Consider the following 21,952-nt stretch of genomic DNA (forward strand, 5'->3'; position numbering starts at 1 on the left):
GACCGTGTCCTGTCTCACTTGCCTGTGCTCCATTCTGGTGCTTGTGTATGTGTTGCTTAATTGAGAGAAGAACTGGTCTTCTATATGGTAGTCCCTGACCACCATTGCGGCCAACGTTTCCACTGCTAAACAAGACAGTTGTGAGGTGAGTTGAAAGTCAGGAGTTTTATTGCCAGCTGGTGGTGCCTGAGCTACGCATGCCTTCACCAGCCTTTGGTTCCAAACCGCCTGGCCTCATCTTTATGTTCATATGTGTGCATTTGTTAGTTCACATCTGTATTCCCAGTTGTCATTTGTATCTGATTGTAGAGAAGTATAGTACAAGTGTTTTGTAGTGAGATCGTTTGGATTAAGTCGTCATCGGGAACAAGATGAAGGCAAGCTTGACCAGGTGGAAGAGCCATCAGAATGCACATCTAAAGCAGGGTTCCCGACCGGGGGTGTGAGACGATATTCCAGGGGGAATGAAAACTTGGGTTAAGAAGTTTCAAAATTATAGTGTATATGCATAATTTGTTTTGAACTTTTGTAAGGGGGTGCAAGAGTATATCAGAAGCGTTCTAGAGGTGCGGTGTATAGAAAAGGTTGGGAGCCACTGAAGCATTTGTTCCTTTATTTTTTAAGATAACCCAGTATGAGGGAGAATTTAGATCTCATGTGAGTTCCAGTCTTTAGAGGAGTTATGGTGTCAGATAAGAATCAAGGTAAGTATTGGCATTAATCTTAAATCAATGGAGCAGTTAAAATAAGGACTAAAAGCAAAAGGCATACATTGTTAGATCTCCGCACTCTCTCTTAGCTGGGAATCTTGTTCCTTCTCCACAAGCATTTTAATCATCCTGCTTGCTGTTAATGGGGAATATGGGCCTCCCAACCAGATGTTGTTTAACTGCAACAGCCAGCACGACTCACCACAATTGTAAAGGTCCGAGAGTGTGAGGCTGCCAATTTCCACTTTTTTAATTATAATGTTGAATAATAGCTTGTTTGGATGTTATGGCTTAAATGTATATGCCCTTCCCTATTCACCCCAGGTGCCCTTGGGGCAATGTAATTGACAAAGACAATATTTCACAGAACAGATCTAAAGCTTTTGGCAGACAAAATTAGATAAACGTGGAAAAAAAAATCAGGTAAGTTTTTAAATACTTAAGAATTGTTTCAAATTGAATTGAAGTTCAGTGCTGAAAAGAATATAGGCTTAGATTTTTGCATTGCAAAAATCAAGCGTCCTGCCAACATTCATGGTCTTCAGAATCAAATTTCTATCACAGTACAGAAAAAAGCATTTTTTATGATCTTAATAAATCAGTTGTTTATTTCTTTATTCCCCTTCTACAAATATGTAGGATATTAAAGCTAAACACCAGGACTTTAAATTCCTTTATACACCTGTTTATCTGATCATGGAAACGAGCAGATTTAATAGCTTCTTATTTCTTGCATATAGCCCTTAGTAGGTGTAGTTCTTTTTCATTTTTTCCTTTGAGCCCTAGTCTTGTTCTTCCTTTCACAAAATTTCAAACATCTGCATATATTGTAAAAACATTTTGTAAAGAAAAAAAATTGACGCAATCATGAATGATCAATGAAGACTGTTCTGGGTTTGGAGGTTGGGAAGACTGATGCCACAAATGTTACAAAACAAATATTTAGGATCGCATATGCAATGTCAATCTATGTCTTAAGCCAAAGCATGGTCTACCTGTTTCAACTATTTTTTTAGAACATAATTCTTTCAACATGCATGCACATCTGAAGTTTAACATTAATACCTTGACATGTATCTCTGATATTCATTGCTCGATCCCTTAAAAATCTCTTAATTTAGTCACCAATGTTTACATGAGGAATTTTTTTTCAATGTATGGTGATTTGCACAATAATGAATACGTATGGCTGAGGCAAAAGAAAAGCACACGTTTGGAGCCAAAAGGCACACGTTGCTAGATCTCAACAAATTATCTTAGTTGGAAATCATGGTCTACCACAAACATTTTAATAATCCTTGCTATTAATCCATAACAAGGAAGGGGAATATTGTATGTGTCCCCCAACTGCAACACTATCAGCCACGCTTAACATAATTTCTGAAGGTCCTAGAGTGTGAGACCATAGATTCTTCAGTGATGTTGAACAATGTCTAGTTTGCAAGTTATAGGTCAAATGATTATCCCATTCCCTCTTCATCCCAATGATCTCAGGGCAATCTAGATGGCAAGGACAAAACTTTAAAAATAAATAAATTAACAAATCTAAACCTTCTGGCAGACTTAAAAATAGAACAGTGTAAAAATAGGTAAGTTTTGAAACATTTAGGAATTGTTTCAGATATATAAGAGATTGGAATTTGATGCTGAAAAGAATATAGACATTATTGCACTGGTTAGCACTGAAAAGATTGTGGCAAATTGGTCTTCAGAGTCCAATTTCTCTCACTGGAGAGGAAAAAAGTAGGTCTTCATAATCTTAGTAAATCAGTTGTTTATTTCTCTTACAGATATTTAGGATAGCACCAGCACTTTAAATTCCTTTATACTCCTGATGCTAGAGAGGTTTATCTGATAATAGAAACAAGCAAATTTAATACCTTCTTATTACTTGTTTATAGCCCTTAATTTCATTTCAGGTTTTGCTTTAGGACATTTATGAATATCTTTATGAATGGCACATAACATGCAGCATTTTTTGTGTTTAGGTAGGCACTGATTATGGAAACTAGTGCAATTACTGAATGCATTTTGCAGAAGTTGGAGGTGACTCCCTTTAAATGCCTAAAGATCTCTTGGGCTGTCTCCCTCTGATGAATTCTGGGCCTCAGATGTTTGTTTGCTTATTGGTTTCATTTATTTTAGATTTAGATTTTGATGCTGCTCAACTCCAGACAACTTTGGCTGGCTTATAGTGTACATATAATAAGATAAAGACACCAATACCATCAAGGAAAACGGTTAACTCTGAGGTTTAGCCTTGCTTGGAAAATTGTCTCAAACTGTTCTTTCAAATTACATCTTATTTATTTTCTTTGCCTAGACCAGGGGTAGGCAACCTTGGCTCTTTTATGACTCGTGGACTTCAACTCCCAGAATTCCTGAGCCAGCTTGGCTGGCTCAGGAATTCTGGGAGTTGAAGTCCATGAGTCATAAAAGAGCCAAGGTTGCCTATCCCTGGCCTAGACGCTCCTTCCATTACAACACAAAATTTCAGACGTTTTGGGGCGGGTGGGGTGGGGTGGAAAGATGGTTTATAAACCCCAAATGAGTTTTGGGAATGAGTTTGAACCTGTTGGAGACATATAAAACCTGAGAAATGGCTATATTGCCTTTAAGATTAGAATTGCGCTTTCCTATGGCTTATGCTTACATGTTTTAACAGTTTGGGGTATTTTTCACTGTTTTTGTTGTAATTGTTTTGATATTTGTTTTTGCTATTTTATTTGTGCGAGCTTCCCAGAGTCATGTATTCAAAATGCATGAATACATCTTGAATACATGACTCTGGAAAGCTCGCACAAATAAAATATAAATACAAGCATAGAAACAAATAAAGGCTAAATAAAAGTATTTGCTTTCAACTCTTGAAGACTTCACCCTTTTCCAAAAAGAAAGCCAAGCCATAAGGGGGGGGGGGAGAAAGATAATTTAAGAAACGAGAATCAGAAAAGATCAGCAAGTTCCAACCTTGTATTCCAGTTTTCAACAAATTCAATTTTCCATCCACCCTCTTCGATAATACAAAATTCCCTTCTTCAGTCCTTTTTCATTCATTTCACTTTTTTCCCATTTCCATCGAAAAGTCCAGAAAGATCCCAGTCTTTTATCAAAGTATTTATTGTTTTGTCCCTGTCCAAATAGATCAGGGGTACCAGTTCTGCCAGTTTCGTAATCCATTCCTCCCCTGAGGCTGTTCCAATATTTCTCCATCATTGTCCATCTCTTAATCTTGGTGAATCCACCCATGTACCTGTACCTGAAGTGGTAAAGGCCGTGTAAGCAATGGAAGAGCGAAAGGCCACGAAGAGAGCGGATGTGCCACAACCTCTGGATTCAAATTGGCTATGACATGAAGTATGACACTGAAGGCAGGGACCCCAACCCCCAGTCTGCAGCCTGCTGCCCAGCCCGTTTGCAAGCAGGCTGCTGAAGTGGTTGGTGAGTTGCATTTGTGAAAACAGCACGGGCGTGAAACAATCCGCTTTCCCCCTCGGCCACCACCACCTACACCGGTCAGCCAAGCCGGAAAGATTGGAGACCGCTGATTTAAGGCAAGGCATGCTCTACCCATCCTTTTCCCAGTGAGGAATTCAGGAATAGGACTGTCCCATCCATTATATTGCAAGGAAATCATACAAACATTTTGCTGGGCTGTAGCTCATCTTCCTCAACGTTCCTTCAGTTATAGTAAGCAGGGCTGATTTGAATTGTATATTCAAACAGAAATAGAAAAACTCCTTTTCCTTAAACTCTATTCCCTTTACTTTTTATGTTTTTTTTTACTCTATAATCACTGTTGCTTTCCCCCCCCCCCATTTTGGACAAGATGCTTTCTTTTCTCTCATATTCAGCCAAAATATTTTTAGAAAGTGCCATTCAAAGCACAGGAATAGAATAAGCAGAGGAAAGTAGGAAGCAAACTAAATTACTATAAGGCATAATGCAAGAGATAAGTGTGACAATGAAAAGAAAATATAACGAAATCTAATTCACATCACAAACATTCGTGACAACTCTACTTGATTGTTTTGTCCTTGCAAGCTCCCCTTTGCTAGCACCGCACAAATACCCAGCTACGAGCACTGTATTCCTAGAAATCAAAATGTGAGTAGATCAATTTGCTTCCACCAATGGGCTGTTTTGGTCCTAATTGACCAGATAAACATTAGCAGATTTTTACAAGGTAACACTCAGAATTCCAAATCTGCCTGTTCTCTCAAAAGAGGATACAGTGGTGAGCCGTTCACCTAAGTTTACACCAGTATTGAAACCAAAGACTAACGAAATGACTTCCTATATTAATTAGCTTTGTTTATCTTCAGCCATGGTGTAGATGGACAGATCAAACGAGCTCTCTCCCGTGATTTGAAAGTATTTCCAAATATTTTGTAGGATGGTATATCTCCCAACCATCCATCATCACTTATAGCACTGCACCCTCAATCCACGCAAGCAAGCAAGGTTTCCTTCTACAATATTTAAATGAAGTGTATGAGAAGATATATTCATGGGTGTGGCATCTTTCTCATAATATTGTTGCTTCATCATAAGACTGATGAGGAAACACATTGGAATTAAGCCTTCAAACATGTTGGAAGCTGAAGTTGCAGGTCCTGAAGAGATTGCAAAGGCAACTGATTTCTCTGTTTTCAGCGTTCTGGTGACGGGATCCGATCAAGGGATCGGTCTGGGTCTGGTGAAGAGGTTTCTGGAGCTGCCTTGCCCTCCCAAGTGGGTCTTTGCTACAACCCTTGACCTGGAGGGAGAAAAAACCAAGGCAAGAATCAGTTCACAGATTATCAACCCATCCTTTTTCTATTGATGAATTCAGGAATAGGACTGTCCCATCCATTACAATGCAGCAGAAGATGCAAGTAAACCATATACAAATTTTGCTGGGCTGTAGCTCGTCTTCCTCAACGTTCCTTCAGTTCTAGTAAGCAAGGCTGTTTTCTGTAATCGCTAAGTTAAATTTGGTGAGCCAGCCATAGTCACTGGGAATTGGCAGCAAATTTAATAATAAATAAATAAAACTTTCTCAGAAGATGGGTGTTGCCTGTTCCTTTTTTCCTCCCACAACGAGAAGAGAAGAGGCATTTGAAAAAAAAAATACTTGAACAGGCTGGAAGCAGGAGCTGCAGGTGCTGAAGAGATGGCAAAGGCAGACGACTTCTCTGTTTTCAGCGTCCTGGTGACGGGATCCGATCGAGGGATCGGTCTGGGTCTGGTGAAGAGGTTTCTGGAGCTCCCCTGCCCACCCAAATGGGTCTTTGCTACAACTCTTGACCTGGAGGGGGAAGAAACCAAGGTAAGAATAAGATAACAAAGGATGAGGTGGTAAATAGTGGTTAAAATAGTGAACTGAGGCTAAATGTCAAGCTTGCATTTTGAGCACTCCAGGAATATTCTGACTCATGTACATATACACACCAATCATATTCTTTCCTTTTGCAGCAAGCAATGCTAAGTGAAATGAAAATTGAGTTCATTCTACTTAAACAGTATAGAGATCCCCTTTTCATTTCTTTTTTTCCTTTTCCTTAAATTCTATTGACTTTTGTTGTTGTTGTTATTATTATTATTATTATTATTATTATTATTATTATTATTATTATTATTATTATTATTATTATGTAGAGTTTATTGTCATTTCAACAATATACAGTACAGTACACAGTGAGACAAAACGACGTTTCCCCAGGACCAAGGTGCTACATCAGACGACACGAATCAAAAGAAGAACAAAACACAAACTACACATAACTCTAAACTAAAAACTTAAAAAACTGCAAATAGAAGTATTTATAGTTCCAGTTTCTTCATGTTGAGAATTCTAATGCCTTGTAGGAAGAAAATGTTACACAATCTGGATGTCCGAGCCCCAATGCTCCTGTACCTCTTTCCAGATGGCAAAAGAGTGAAAAGTGTGTATGAGGGGTGTGTGTAATCAGCCACAATGTTTCTGGCTTTACGGATGCAACGTGTAATGTAAATATCCATGACAGAGGGAAGAGCAACCCCGATGAGCTTCTCTGCCATCCTCACTATTCGCTGTAGGGTTTTGCGATCCGAAACGGTGCAGTTTCCAAACCAGGCAGTAATGCAACTGCTCAGGGTGCTCTCAATAGTCCCTCTGTAGAAGATTGTGAGGATGTGTGGTGGAAGCTGTGCCTTCCTCAGTTTCCTCAGAAAGTAAAGACTCTGGTGGGCCTTCCTTGTTATGGAACAGGTGTTGAGGGACCAAGTGAGATTCTCCGCCAAGTGAACACCAAGAAATTTGGTGCTCCTTGCAATCTCCACAGAGGAGCTGCCGATGTTCAGCGGAGAGCGGTCGTATTTTGTCCTCCTGAAGTCAACAACCATCTCTTTTGTTTTGTCTACATTCAGAGACAGGTTGTTGGCTTTGCACCAGTCTATTAGCTTCTCCACCTCCTCTCTATATGCTGACTCATTGTTCTTGCTGCTGAGACCCATCATCAGCGAACTTAATGATGTGATTAGAACTGTGCATTGCTACACAGTCGTGTGTCAGCAGGGTGAACAACAGGGGACTGAGCACACAGCCCTGAGGGGCCCCAGTGTTCAGTATGATGATGTTAGAAATGTTATTCACAGTCCAGACTGACTGAGGTCTTCCAGTCAGAAAGTCCAGGATCCAATTACAGAGGGAGGTGTTAACCTTTTTGACTGTATAATCCTGGTTCTTTTTCTTCTCTCTAGTATACGTTGTTTCTTCTTATATTCAACCAAAAATATTTTTAAACAGCAATGCCATTCAAAGCAGAGGAATGGAATACGTAGAGGAAAATAGCAAGCAAAATAATTCATATCAATAAAATTAATTACTCCTTGCAAATCATCTTTACTTCTACCCAGTGCTTTTTTTGTAAAAGAAAAAGGTGCCGGAACTCACACGTCATACAACCCGCCTTGCCTACCCTACAAGGTTCCATCCAAAAAAGGTGCCGGAACTCCATTCTGAGCGTTCTATAACAAAAAAGCCCTGCTTCTACCCCCTAAATAATCTGCTTCATGCAGTGTATTCCTAGAAAACAAAACGTGACTAGATTAATTTGCTTCCCACTAATAGCCTTAAGTGGCCAGATAAAAATTATCAGTTATTCTACAAGATAAGACTCAGAATTCAGATGTGCCCACTGAGTGAGGATTCCATGGCTGAGACATTTATCCAGATTTACACCTGTATTGAAGCAAACAAACAAACAAAAAAGAACAAAATAGCTTCCAACCTTAATTTGCTATGTTAGTCTTCAGCAATGGCAGTTGCTGGACAGGCTATCCGCATATAGTCAAGATTTCCACTTTAAAATGTTTGAATCTGCAGCAGAGTGTGGAAAGTTTTTTGGGGAAGCAATATCTTGCTCTAGAATGTCATGATGTGTTAAGCTTTAATATGGCTCCATACAGTTTGTTTCGTTCGGACAGGAATATTGCCCAGCTGACATCTAATGCAACAGAAATCGCACATCATTCCTGCTTATATCATTATCTCTTAATTTTAACCCACAGAAAAATCTATGATCTTTTTTTCCATACAGGAGCTAAGAGAGTTGGCTTGCAAATGTCCGAATCTAGTGGTCTTGCAATTAGGTGAGTTTCAAGACCCGTGTGAAAATGGGGCAAATTTGGTACAACTGGAATATCCAGAGCAACAAAATTCAAAGTAATTCTCACAGCTAACCAAAGCTGTAACATCATTGGTTGGGTTCACGAAAGTCAATTTCCCAGAAAGAAAAGAATTTAACTTACATGCCTCCACATGTTAGAACAGCTTCCTCCAGAGAACGTTTCGAACAACGAGGTATCCTGGGATGTATCTGTGGTTCCAGGTGTTCAATTGGAAGAAAGACTCTGTAGCTTTGGTACTGAAAGAATCAAATATATACTGTTGATATGATCAAATGGTTAATAAACTCAGTTGTTAGTGATGGGTTGTGGTTTGGTTCACTGTGGTTTCTTTGAGTTGGGCTAGACAAACTGCTCCCCCGTTCTGGAGGTGGGCTGTCAGATAAAGCTCCCTGCATGGGCTCCGTAAGGTAACCTCTGCATCTTTCCACTTTGAGAAGGGAAGGAGACTCTAAATAGCGATGCTTTTCAAAATCATCAGCTTTACGTTATGTGGATCTAACTCCCAGAACTGAACTGCAAACTAAAGACTCAGTAAACTGATGGCATTTCTTTACAGCCTGACAGATTGCCCCAGATTATTTCAGCAGGCAAACTTCACATTGGTTCGCAGAGTTATCAGGAAGACCTCATGTGTATCTTTGTATTTTAATTATTTTATTCAATTTCTACAGCTGCCCATCTCAATGCAATTGGCTCAATTGGTCAACTGACTTGGTCTGCGTTTCAGCATTGCAGAAACAGAGTCAGTTGTGTGTTTATGCAATACATTTTGGTTACTCAGCCATGACTTAGGTATAATGTGTAAACGCCATCTAACTTTAGCCTAGGTGGGAATCAGTTCAGAGCAGAGACACTAGATCAACTTGATGATCACAAAGGTTCTTGCTTTGAACTTAGCAGGTGGTTAGTTGCATAAAGAAACACAGAAACCTGTGGTTTCAGGAGGCTCTTAGCTTGCAATTCTGGAACTTCATGTTGCTGATGTTTCAACAACATTGTTTTTCCTTAGATGTTACTAAACTTGAAAGCATCCAGGCCGCGCTGAAAGAAGTGGAGAAGTGTGTTGGAGAAGGTGGGCTGACCATCCTGTACAACAATGCTGGCACTGGGACCTTCAACGATCTGCAAACAGAAAATGCCAAAGATATGATGAGAGTTTATTCTGTCAATACCATTGGCCCACTACAAATGAGTCAGGTTTGTTTTGTGAATAAAAGACCTTTTGATGCAAGGAAGACTACTTTAATTAAAGAAAAAAGATTGAGCAGCTTAATTCAGTATAATTTGGGAGTACGGTAATAGTGTAATGCTGAAAACAATGAAGTAGAAATCGTACATTTGTGGGATTCAGAGACCAGTCAACGCAGGGTGTCCCAAATATGTCTGTCTGCCTACACAGAGTTTATTGTATTTATACAGTTTAACAAGCAGGAAACTACGTGTTAGGCATATGGTTATAGCCTACCTGGTTGGGTTGGAAATATATAAACCATGATGTTATAACCTTAAGGTGCTAATTGGCCAATGGGTGTGTAAGTTTTTCCAATGGCCATAAGAGGCAGCTAGGAACGTGGCTTCTCTCTCTCTCTTTGCTCTCATTGTTTTTGCTTTTTGGCTTACTACTGTGTTAAACCTTAGGAACTGTGTACTTGACCTTCAGACCGGTAAGAAGACATTGTATTTTGGATACTCCCTGGACTGTTGCTGTTGCTTATCTCTTGTTATTCGTGTATGACCTGGACTGTTTATTCGGATTGTGTTTTTGTTTTTACACCTAATAGTATTTTTCTGTTTATCACAACTCAGTGTATCTGTGTGGTTACTGTGTGACTCTTACTATTCTCAGTGCCGTGCAGGGACACCCAAGATGGACAGGTCATAGCCGAGAGTTCTGACAAAACGTGATCCACTGGAGAAGGAAATGGCAACCCACTCTAGTATCTTTGCCATGAAAACCCTATGGACAGTATGAGCTTAAATGGACTCCAGAAGATGGTAGAGGACAGGAAGGCCTGGAGGAATGTTGTCCATAGGGTCGGACTCGACTTCACAGCTAACAACAACAACAACAAAAATGCTGGCATTTGGGACCTCAAAGATCTGCAAACAGAAAATGCCAAGAATATGATGAGAACTTATTCTGTCAATACCATCGGCCCGCTGCTGATGAGTCAAGTCTGTCTAGGAATAAAACTTCCTTCAAAGCAAGGAAGATTTGTTTTAATTAGAAAAAGATTGCGGGGTCAATTTATGACCACCAATGAGCCCAAAAGGTCTGTTGCTGAGCCAGACAGTTGTTAAGTGATTTTTGCCCTGTTTTATGACCTTTCTTGCCACAGTTGTTAAGTGAATCGCTGCAGTTGTCAAATCATTAACATGGTTGTGAGGTGAATCTGGCTTCCCCCGTTGACTTTTCTTGTTGGCAGGTTGCAAAAGGGGATCACGTGACCTCAGGATGCTGCAACCGTCCTTAATATGAGCCTGTTCCCCAAGGATCTGAATTTTGATCATGTGACCACGGAGATGCTGCGATGGTTGTAAGTGTGAAAAAGGTCCTTGGTCATTTTTTGTGACCTGTTGGAAGTCAAGGCCTACCTGTAACTGGAGAGCAAGGAGCAAGCTGAAAACACAAGTAGTAGAAACTAAAGTTGGAATTAAGATTGCTGGAAGAAATATCAACAACCTAAGATATGCAGATGATACCACTCTAATGGCAGAAAGTGAAGAGGAACTGAAGAGTCTCTTGTTGCGAGTGAAGGAGGAGAGTGCAAAACTTGGGTTGAAACTAAACATTAAGAAAACCAAGATCATGGCATCCGGCCCTCTCAATTCCTGGCAAATAGATGGGGAAGAAATTGAGGTAGTGACAGATTTTATTTTCCTGGGCTCCAAGATTACTGCAGATGGGGACTGTAGCCAAGAAATTAAAAGACACTTGCTCCTTAGGAGGAAAGCCATAGCAAATCTAGACAGCACACTAAAAAGCAGAGACATCACCCTGTCAACAAAAGTGCATATAGTCAAGGCTATGGTCTTCCCAGTTGCAATGTATGGCAGTGAAAGTTGGACCATAAAAAAGGCTGAGCAGCAAAGAATTGAAGCCTTTGAACTGTGCTGCTGGAGAAGACTCCTGCGAGTCCCTTGGACTGCAAGGCGATCAAACCGGTCAGTCCTAGAGGAGATCAACCTTGACTGCTCTTTAAAAGGCCAGATCCTGAAGCTAAAACTCAAATACTTTGGCCACCTAATGAGAAGGAAGGACTCACTGGAGAAGAGCCTAATGCTGGGAAAGATGGAGGGCAAGAGAAGAAGAAGGGGACGACAGAGAATGAGGTGGCTGGATGGAGTCACTGAAGCAGGAGGCGTGAGCTTAGATGGACTCCAGAAGATGGTAGAGGACAGGAAGGCCTGGAGGAACATTGTCCATAGGGTCGCGATGGGTCGGACACGACTTCGCAGCTAACAACAAGAAACTATATATTAGTTTGGGAACAGGCTAAAACATTGGGGTAGCTCTTCCTTTTTGGGGGAATATTGTGACTGTAGAAAACCACCTAGAGTTAGACCGCTGATCCCCTTCAGTGAGACATTTTGTGGTCAAAATCACACACCATTTCTCAGAGTTGGACGATGAGAGAATCTGCACAGAAACAGTAACATCTTGGAATGTCACCTGAGGTGCAGCAAATCTGCAAGTGACTAATTCATGATTCTCCAGAGCTCAGAGCTTTGGTGCCAGCTGAGTTTAATGGAGGTGATCCCTTTGTGCACTGAAACGCCCACTTCTTATGAGACCATCCTCCCTTTGACAAATACGCCCCTATCTTCCATCTCTCCCTTTTTGAGACATTTGAAAAGAATGTGGCTTAGAAGGCAAGTACAAAGAAGTGCAGAATAGGTGGATTGTCTGCATCACAGCCAAATTTGGGGTTGTATACTCTTGGATATACCGTATGCTGTCCATAGATCCATTTTGGAGGCCATCCAGACTCTGCATCAGCTGGAGCTCTGGAGCCCTCTTGAAGGGCTTACGTACGGTCAACTCATGCACTTGTTACCTCCCGTACAGATTACTGCAATGCTCTCTACATGGGGCTGCCCTTAAAGACCACCCGGAGGTTTCAGCTGGTGCAGAATGCGGCTGCATGGGTTGTGGGAGCATCCCGATACTCCCATATTACACCCCTCCTGCATGGGCTGTATTGGTTGCCAGTGCCCTCTGGGTGAGGTTCAAGGTGCTGGTTCTTACCTATAAAGCCCTACATGGCTTAGGCCCGGGTTACTTGCAGGACCGTCTGCTGCCAGGAATGACTTTCCATCGCCCTGTGCGCTCACACAGAAGGGCCTCCTCAGGGTGCCGTCTACCAGACAATGTTGGCTGGCGACCCCCAGGGGGAGGGCCTTCTCTGTCCGGGGCACCTGCCCTTTGGAATCAGCTCCCCCGAGAACTTCGGACAGCCTCAGATCTCCGGTCCTTTCGTCGCGACCTAAAGACATACCTTTTCCAACTGGACTGACGATGGGGTTTTTAATTTTGTTTTAATTTTTATTGGTTTTTAGTGGGGCTTTGTAAAATTTAATCTCTTTTAATATTTGTATTCATTGTTTTTTATTGTTGTTTTATTGTTGTTAGCTGCCCTGGGTCCTTCGGGAGATAGGGTGGCATACAAGTCCCATAATTAAATTAAATTAAGGGCAGCCCACAAAAGAGTGTTAGAACAGTGATCGTGAGAGTGGTGAGGCCTGCATGACTCTGTGAAGGTCCCCTTGCAGAAGGCGCCAGAAGACCTTTCCCTGCCATTGCACAGTTCCTTTCTCTAGACATGACTGCACCTGCTTCTCTCTTTCCTTCTCTCTACAAGGCATTCCTACCCCTGCTGAAGAAGGCAGCCCGGAGAAGCCCATGTCAAGGGCTGAGCAGCAGCAAGGCGGCTGTTATTAACATGTCCAGCATTGGAGGCTCAATTGAACTTATGGCTTCTTGGGACCAAGCTCATGTAATTGGATACCGCTGTTCTAAGGTACCTAGTGAGTTTTCTATGTGGATCTGCCTGCAGATATTGGGACCTCCTTTTTTATGCATGAATGCGTTTGCTTGTGCTTGTGTGTCCCTAAGTAGGCATATTAATCAATTGCTGAGGTGCCACACTGTCTGGTTCAGCAGTAAAGATTTCCTGCTGTCATCTGTGCCTTTCCACAAGCAGTTTTCCCAATTTCGGTGCAGACGTCTTGTATGAAAATGCTCACTTCCACTTTTGGGCTCTTCCTCACAAGAACTTGGTCCAAATTCAGTGGGAAAGGATTCTTGAAAAAAAAAGAGATTTCATTTATTTTTGAGAATGATTTACCTCTAATGTAAGGACTGAGATTAAGAAAAGAAAAAGGTAACTTGAACAGGTGGTTTTTGTACATTTTTGTACTACCGAAATGTTACCATTTTCATTTATTGTATAAAAATCAACAACTCATCAGGAACAAACAAAAACAAAACAATACAGTGGGAAAGTTTGCCTTGGGGTGGTGCAAATGCTTCTTATTTGTAAAAGGCAGCTACATTGGTAGCTTGGTACTCAACTGCTTTGAGACTCATCAAATTTGGTACTCGTATTTTGATGTGAACATTTTGTCCCAGTACTCATCGTTTGTTTGGTACTCAACACACAAGCTGGAACTTGTCAGTGTTGGCTGCCTTGTGACTTATTATTATTATTATTATTATTATTATTATTATTATTATTATTATTATTATTATCATCATCATCATCATCATCATCATCATCATCACATTATTCCTTAGGGGAAAAAAATCTTTTGTACTCATCAATTTTGGTACTCATCATACCTCCCCATACTAATTAATGATGAGTACAAACATACCACTAAATTGTTTTTACAGGCAAGACAGATTTATATAATTGATTTTTTTAACATAAACACCTTAATACTTGGTAAACAGTGTGTTGTTGTCTGGGCTTGTATTTGCAAGGCAATCACTAACAATCAGTTTCTATATTCCAAAGTCCACATAATAGCTTTGCTCAATTTTCTCTTCTTCCAATAATATTCTCTTTGCCAACCTTGAATTGATACAATTCTTATTAGTTTGATAGGTAACAATTAAATATAAAGATTTTTCTAAAATTTCTACAAATAATAATCACATCAATTTCCTGCTTCTTTTCTGTCTGGTCATCTTGGTTGACTCGTCCTAAATCCTGTTTACAATTCTTATTTAAATTTGTTTTCCCTACAATGTTCAAAACATTCTTACTGGTTAAGACTTTCTCAAGGTTAATTGCATTTAAGTATTTAAATCTATTTTCCTCATACAGGCCATCCCAACACTTTTACATTTCTCATGTCTTAAAAAGTAAGAAGAAAGACAAAAAAAAGAAGAGAGAAAAAAAGAGAAAAGAGAATAAGAATAATATACTACTTAAAATACATATCCCTCTTAAACTAATATACATTTATTTCAAAAAAAAATGTTGTTCTTTTTACCCATAATTAAACATATTATTAAGCAGACCTTGACACACATTTTCACTTGCATGAGATGCGGAATAATTAAGATACACATTTGTTCCCTTGTGTGATCTCAATTTTTCAGTTCATTGCTGGTGTGCCTTTCCAGCCCCATGTAACATTTAATCTACAGCATCCTATATATACTGTTTATCTCCACTTTATCCTTCCTTTTTTTCCTTCAATGCATTTTTTCCTCATGGTTCTTGTTTCCCCTCACTCTTGTAGGCTGCTCTAAATATGCTTACCAAGTGCCAGTCTCTTGAGTATCCGGCTGACGGCATTATGAGTGTTGCTGTCAGGACCCACCTCAATCCACATCTTAGGAAATAAGAACTCTTGGATGCAAGTTTAGTCCAAAAGGAAAATGTTTACTAGGAAGGAATTGATTGTGGGAATACAAGACGGAATCTGAGAAAAGTTACATTTCAATCCTATATAAACCATTCCCATTCCAGCCCCTCCCCTCATCCATTTGGTCAGGCTGTCGTCAGTTGCTAGGTGTCAGGTTCTTCCATGGGAAAGGGAACTCTCCTTGGTTTTATGGTTATTGCTTCCCTTTTTTCAGTTGTAAATGAAGACACAAACCATATCTGTCTGTCCCCCTCCCTTCCCCCGTTAAAACATCCCCTGTTGTTTGAAAATCGCTTTAGTAACCATCCTCTCCCCCCCCCTCGGAGAGATGGCAGAATCCCCAGTAATAGCACGTTGTTCTACCTATACAATTATGAAATGTGATATAAATGGATTCTGACATTCGGCTCTCCTTTCAGAAAAAAGATGAGTCCATCTGTGGGGAAAGAAAACATATAACTGTTAGCCTGGTTTGTTTGGATCTGGGTGTTTTAGGACAGGTTCAGCAGAAAAAAGTCTCTTTAGCCTCTCAAATGCTGCTTGACATTCCATTGACCATTTCAGAGGCTGGCTGGGTTTCACGGGTGACCCCCCCTTCGTTTTCAACAAATTTGTGAGGGGCATGGCTATTTGGCCAAATGCGGGGATGAATTGGCGGTAGAAGTTTGCAAACCCCAGGAAACTTTGCAATTGCTTCCGTGTGCGGGGGGGTGCCCACTCTAGTACTGCTCTGACCTTCTCAGGGTCCATTTCGATGCCCTCTGGAGATATGCGATATCCCAGGTAGTCGATTTTTTCCTGATGGAATTCACACTTCGATAATTTAGCATATAAGTGGGCAGCTCGCAACTTCTTCAGGACTGCTCTGACTAGTTTGATATGTTCCTCTTTAGTTTCTGTGAAGATAAGGATGTCATCGAGGTAAACCAGGACCCCCTTATATAGGTGCTCTCTCAGCACGTCATTAATTAATTGCATAAAGACTGCGGGGGCCCCTTGCAGTCCGAATGGCAATACTTTGAATTGATAGCACCCCATTGGGCAGTTGAATGCAGTCTTCCATTCGTCTCCTTCCTTAATCCTAATTCGGTAGTATGCTTCCCTCAGGTCTAGTTTGGTAAAAATCTTTCCTTTCGATAGGTGGGATAACATATCCTTCATTAGGGGAAGGGGGTACAGATTACATTCACTAATTGTGTTCAAATTTCTATAGTCCACAACCAAACGAAAGGATCCATCCTTCTTCTCCCTGAACAGAACCGGGGCGGCCACTTTGGGTTTGGCAGGCTCAATAAATCCTCTTTCTAAGTTTTTCTTTATGAATCTCTCCATTTCTGCCATTTCCCTTGGGCTCATGGCATACATCCTGGGTTTTGGGAGTTTTGCCCCAGGTTTGAATTCTATGGTGCAGTCTGTGGGGCGGTGGGGGGGAAGCTCATCTGCTCTTTCCTCACTGAAAACCTCAGCCAGGTCCCTGTATTCCTCTGGTATCTCTGGTAATCCCTTCTCTTTCCCCACTGCTGCTGTCTCCTCCCTCTGGGTTGGGGGGGTGCTTTTGGAGTCTACGTTCTTCTGCCCCCCCTTTGGGAAGTTGAGTTCTGCTGTCCTCCAGTTTATCCCGGGGTTCCATTTCTTCAGCCATTCCAGTCCTAGGATCATTGGGCATTCCATGCCTGGGGCCACTATAAATGTTATGTCCTCCTCATGGGGCCCCAGTGATAGGTGGATTGGTAAAGTGGCTAGGGTGGCTGGTCCTCCCCCTGCTATTGTCCCATCTAATTGACTAAAAGAGATTGGATGTTTTAGCCTCCTCACTGGGATGCTCAATCTCTCCACCAGCGTTGGGCTGATAAGGCAGCGGATGCACCCAGAGTCTATCAGAGCTTTTATTTTGGCTGCTTCAGGCATAGGGGAAGCTAATATAGTCACTGTCTTAAGCATGGGTGGAAGGGGTCCACTTACCAATGGTTCTCCCTCTGAGCTGTCTTCCGAGTTGTCCACCGTCCCTGCGGTGCAGGCCGGAGTCCAGTCCCAGTTCCTGGCAGGAATTGTGGACTCTACAGCCTCTGTCCCCTTCATGGAAGATTCTTTTGTGTTGCCTTGGGGCTTCCCCGGCTTCTTGGAGGATGATGCCTCTGGTTTTCGGGGGGGGGCTTTTGAACGACATTCTGCAGCACGGTGGCCCTCTCTCCCGCAGTTGAAACAACTTGTTGATTTTTTGGCTGTGGCTGGTGGTTTTTCCCCCTCGCGTGTTTGCTCGGGTGGCAGGCGGCCCCATGGTTTTCCTCTGCGGTGTCTCTTCAGTAGGTCTATTTCCACTTCCTCCGCCAGGATGTACCAGTCGTCGAGGTGGGGTGGGTCTCCTCGAGGCAGGCAAGCATCATACAGGTCGTAGTTCAGACCGTCTTTGAAATGGCTAAGGAGGATGTCTTCTGGCCAGTTCAGCTTGCTGGCAATGGCTCGGAATTCTTGGGTATAATCAGCCACTGCTCGCCTGCCCTGCCTCACCGTTTTGATTCTCTCCCGGGCCTTACGGTCAGCCAAAGGATCCTCGAACCGTCGCCTCAAAGATGACATGAATCGGTTGAAGTCGTTGAGTTCTGGGGCGTTGGAGTCATGCAAGTTCACCACCCAGTCTGCAGCCATCCCGTCCAGGGCAGATTGCACAATTCGGATGCGTGTTTTGTCACTGGGGATGTCCCGTCCATACTCTTCCATGTAGCTGAGGACTTGGGTTAGGAAAAATCCCAGTCGTGATGGCTCCCCCTTGAATTTGACTTCCAGGGGCGGGAGTCTTTGGCTGGAGCATTGTCTGCGCCGTGGCCGGTATCGCTCCTCATCCTGGTCCCCATCTGTGGTTCTGGGGGGGTGGGTGGGTACTGCTGAGGCAGCAATTCCTGTTCCATTGGATGGCCCCGGGGTTTCAGGTGTTGGATCCCCTCCGTTACCTTTCCAGTTGCGTCCCCAGGCGCTGCCTCGGTTGCGATTTTCAGCTCTCTCCTCCCTCAGTGAACTCAGGGTTGCTTTCATCAGATCAATGGCCTTTTCCAGGATCCGCTCCTCCTCGCTGTCGTGCAGGGAACTCTCCATCTCTTGCCTCCATTCCGGTTGGTGGTTACTACGCCTCAGGGTCTTTTCTCCCGAAGCCTTTTCCCACTCACTTTTCCTTCCAACGCCCATCGACCACCGGGGTTTTCGGTCGTACTGCTCCACCGCTTCTTCCCCGGGGGAATATGCTGCTTCAGTTTCCCATTGTCTCTGGGATTCCATTTGGGGGGAAGACTCCCCCTCCATGGGGCTTCCCTCCTCTCTTGCTTCGTCGCCAGACATTTGTATTTGTTGCAAAGTCCCCCGGTAAGGTTTTCCCTTCCAGGTTGACTCTTAAAGCAGATTCCGTCTACTGTCAGGACCCACCTCAATCCACATCTTAGGAAATAAGAACTCTTGGATGCAAGTTTAGTCCAAAAGGAAAATGTTTACTAGGAAGGAATTGATTGTGGGAATACAAGACGGAATCTGAGAAAAGTTACATTTCAATCCTATATAAACCATTCCCATTCCAGCCCCTCCCCTCATCCATTTGGTCAGGCTGTCGTCAGTTGCTAGGTGTCAGGTTCTTCCATGGGAAAGGGAACTCTCCTTGGTTTTATGGTTATTGCTTCCCTTTTTTCAGTTGTAAATGAAGACACAAACCATATCTGTCTGTCCCCCTCCCTTCCCCCGTTAAAACATCCCCTGTTGTTTGAAAATCGCTTTAGTAACCATCCTCTCCCCCCCCCCCTCGGAGAGATGGCAGAATCCCCAGTAATAGCACGTTGTTCTACCTATACAATTATGAAATGTGATATAAATGGATTCTGACAGTTGCCATCCATCCCGGATCAGTCAAAACTACTAACAACCCAATTGTAAGTTTTTTGACCTGGGAAACCAATACAGGACAATATTTGAAGCTCAGGGTTGACTTGAGGGCTCTGTGCTTGGTTGTTTTCATGCAGACACGTCATTACCCAAACTAGGTGACATCCTGAGAGTTAGTGATGATGTTCCTTAGCACTGATGACTAGCATTGACGATATTACCTAGTTTGAATAATGCAACCTCTACAAGAACACAACCAAGCTCAGAGAGCACCAAGGATCCCTTATGACATGAGAAAAGACATACCACATTCATATCTATTCTGCTATCTATGAATCAACATAGATGCACATTTTCAAAGATCAAGGAGAATATTTGTAGTTCAAGGTTGAAATGAGGGTCCTTGGTGCTCTCTGGGCTTGCTTGTTTTCTTGCAGACATTACATTACCCAAACTAGGCAACACCGGTACACTGATGATGTTACCCAGTTTGGGTAATGAAATGTCTGCCAGAAAAACCAAGCAGCTCAGAGAGCACCAAGGACCCTTCACATTTGAATGACTTAATGATGAGTCCCTGAAAAGATTCCTATGATTTGGGTTTTTAGTGCTTTGTGTGACAAAATAATGTGCTAGTGTAACAACAGATACCTCAAATACTTCTGTTAAAGTTACGCTGCAGTTTGAATCAAAACACCGAATTAGGTGCAAAGACAGTGAAGGAACAGAACCTTTAACAGAACCAGAAGAGCAACAAAGTTGATTAGGGAACTGGAAGCCAAAACATGTAAGCAACGGTTGCTGGAATTGGTTATGTCTAGTTTAATGAAGAGGAGGACAAGGGGTGACATGATAGCAGTGTTCCACTATTTCAAGGGCTGCCCCAAAGAAGAGGGAGTCAAGCTATTCTATGGAAACTAAGAGAAGCAACCTAGAACTAAGGAGAAACTTCCTGACAATTAGAACAATTAACCAGTGGAACAACCAGCCTTCAGTTTTTAAGAAGAGACTGCACAGCCATTTGTCTGAAATGGTATAGGGTTTCCTGCCTGAGCAAGGGGTTGGACTAGATGACCTCCAAGGTCCCTTCCAATATCATCATCATCATCATCATCATCATCATCATCATCTTCTTCTTCTTCTTCTTCTTCTTCTTATTATTATTATTATTATTATTATTATTATTATTATTGTTGTTGTTGTTGTTGTTGTTGTTGTTGTTGTTGTTGTTTTGAACAACCTTCCCCTATAAAAGTTAAAATCCATTTCCTCTTAAAAAGAAATCTACTAAATCTGACCTTCTCATGTCTGGATCTCTTCTACTGGTGATTCTCCCCAGTTGCAGAATAGTCTTTTGTGCTTATATACAAAATGATAAGGACTCAGTCCATGAGGTACCTGAGATTCAAAGCAGGATTGACCCTTTGTTTTGGAAATCAGAACAGGGGAAGGTTTGCATACTAAAGCAAATAATAAGAGTTCCACTTTGCAAATATTAAAGGCAATTTTATTGACTAAGTGCCTGCAACTTGCAAGGCCTGCTCATCCATGATTAGCTCAGCTAGCCGAAACTTAGGGATTTACATGATGCTTTGTAACCCATCACAGAGGATGTGCTTGCATACCGTACTTTTTATAAGCCCAAATGAGATTGGCCAGTTTAAATACAAATCCTTCTCTATGTTAGAGTTAAATATTTATGGTCCAGAAGCCGAACTGCCTTCTGCTGATCTGCTTCAGTGAGAGTTCTGGGTTGGCCAGGAATGATTCTCTAAACCTTACGAGGTCCTTTTTTGTGGCAGCCGGAAATCAGCGTGGAAGAGAGCACGCGAGGCATCATGAAGGTGCTGTCCAAGCTCTGCGAAGAGGACAACGGGACCCTTCTGGATTTTTTGGGTCATCGTCTTCCCTGGTGATCCATCAGTCTCACCTTCATGTCGTTGACTCATAAATAAAGTGAGAAGCAATAAATAAATAAATCACTGAATGTCATGAAAATCTTGATTTTGTTTTCTCTTTTAGAAGTTTTTTTTTAAATTAACCAATATTCTTCATGTCTCATATGCAATGTGAGAGGAAGAGGAAATAAGCCTCATATGTCATGTCAAGCCTATAACACAATCTGTTAGTTTCAAATACTTTTTTCAGAACATATTCTTTAAACATAAGCCTGTAAACACACATATGCAAATCCACACACATGCATACAGTATATAATATTCTATCTTCTGTATGTGTGTGTGTGTGTATTCATATATATATAAGGTAAAGGTAAAGGTTCCCCCGCACATGCATGCTAGTCGTTTCCGACTCTAGGGGCTGGTGCTCATCTCCATTTCAAAGCCAAAGAGCCAGCGCTTGTCCGAGGACGTCTCCGTGGTCATGTGGCCAGCATGACTAGACACCAAAGGCGCACGGAACGCTGTTACCTTCCCACCGGAGTGGTCCCTATTTTTCTACTTGCATTTTTACGTGCTTTCGAACTGCTAGGTTGACAGAAGCTGGGACGAGTAACAGGCGCTCACTCTGTTATGCGGCATTTGGGATTTGACCCACCAAACTGCTGACCTTCTGATCGACAAGCTCAGTGTCCTAACCCACTGAGCCACCGTGTATATATGTGTGTGTGTGTGTGTATGCAAAAGTAGAAAAAGAAAAGCAAATAAAAGAACATAAAGATCATTAAAGAAACAAGAATAAAAAATAAGCAACTTTCAACCTTCTTTTCAACAGCTATAAACAAACTCATTTTCTCTCTTACCTCTTCAGTATTACAAAATGAGTCATGTAAGGTATGTTGATGCTGTGGGTGGGAGCAAAAATATCTTCTTAAGTAGTGAATGAATGAA

The 21,952-nt window shown here is 41.9% G+C and overlaps 1 protein-coding gene across 2 annotated transcripts; it reads left to right on the top strand.

Moving 5' to 3' along the window:
• Window positions 1-5,827: 5,827 nt before the first annotated feature.
• LOC310645215 (C-signal-like) lies at window positions 5,828-21,101 on the top strand. Of its 2 annotated transcripts, XM_083370770.1 has the most exons (7): window positions 5,832-6,021; window positions 8,273-8,324; window positions 9,373-9,560; window positions 13,226-13,384; window positions 15,117-15,179; window positions 19,106-19,150; window positions 20,906-21,101. In XM_083370770.1, exons 1-7 carry the CDS (start codon window positions 5,866-5,868, stop codon window positions 21,017-21,019), a joined length of 777 nt encoding a protein of 258 aa, XP_083226896.1. In that variant the 5' UTR covers window positions 5,832-5,865; the 3' UTR covers window positions 21,020-21,101. The 2 variants fall into 2 exon arrangements, with proteins under 2 accessions (XP_083226897.1, XP_083226896.1); XM_083370771.1 differs by lacking the exons at window positions 15,117-15,179; window positions 19,106-19,150 and having other exon boundaries at window positions 5,828-6,021.
• Window positions 21,102-21,952: the final 851 nt, after the last annotated feature.

Source organism: Vipera ursinii, assembly GCF_947247035.1.
Source record: "Vipera ursinii genome assembly, chromosome: 10".
NCBI classification, from domain to species: domain Eukaryota; kingdom Metazoa; phylum Chordata; class Lepidosauria; order Squamata; family Viperidae; genus Vipera; species Vipera ursinii.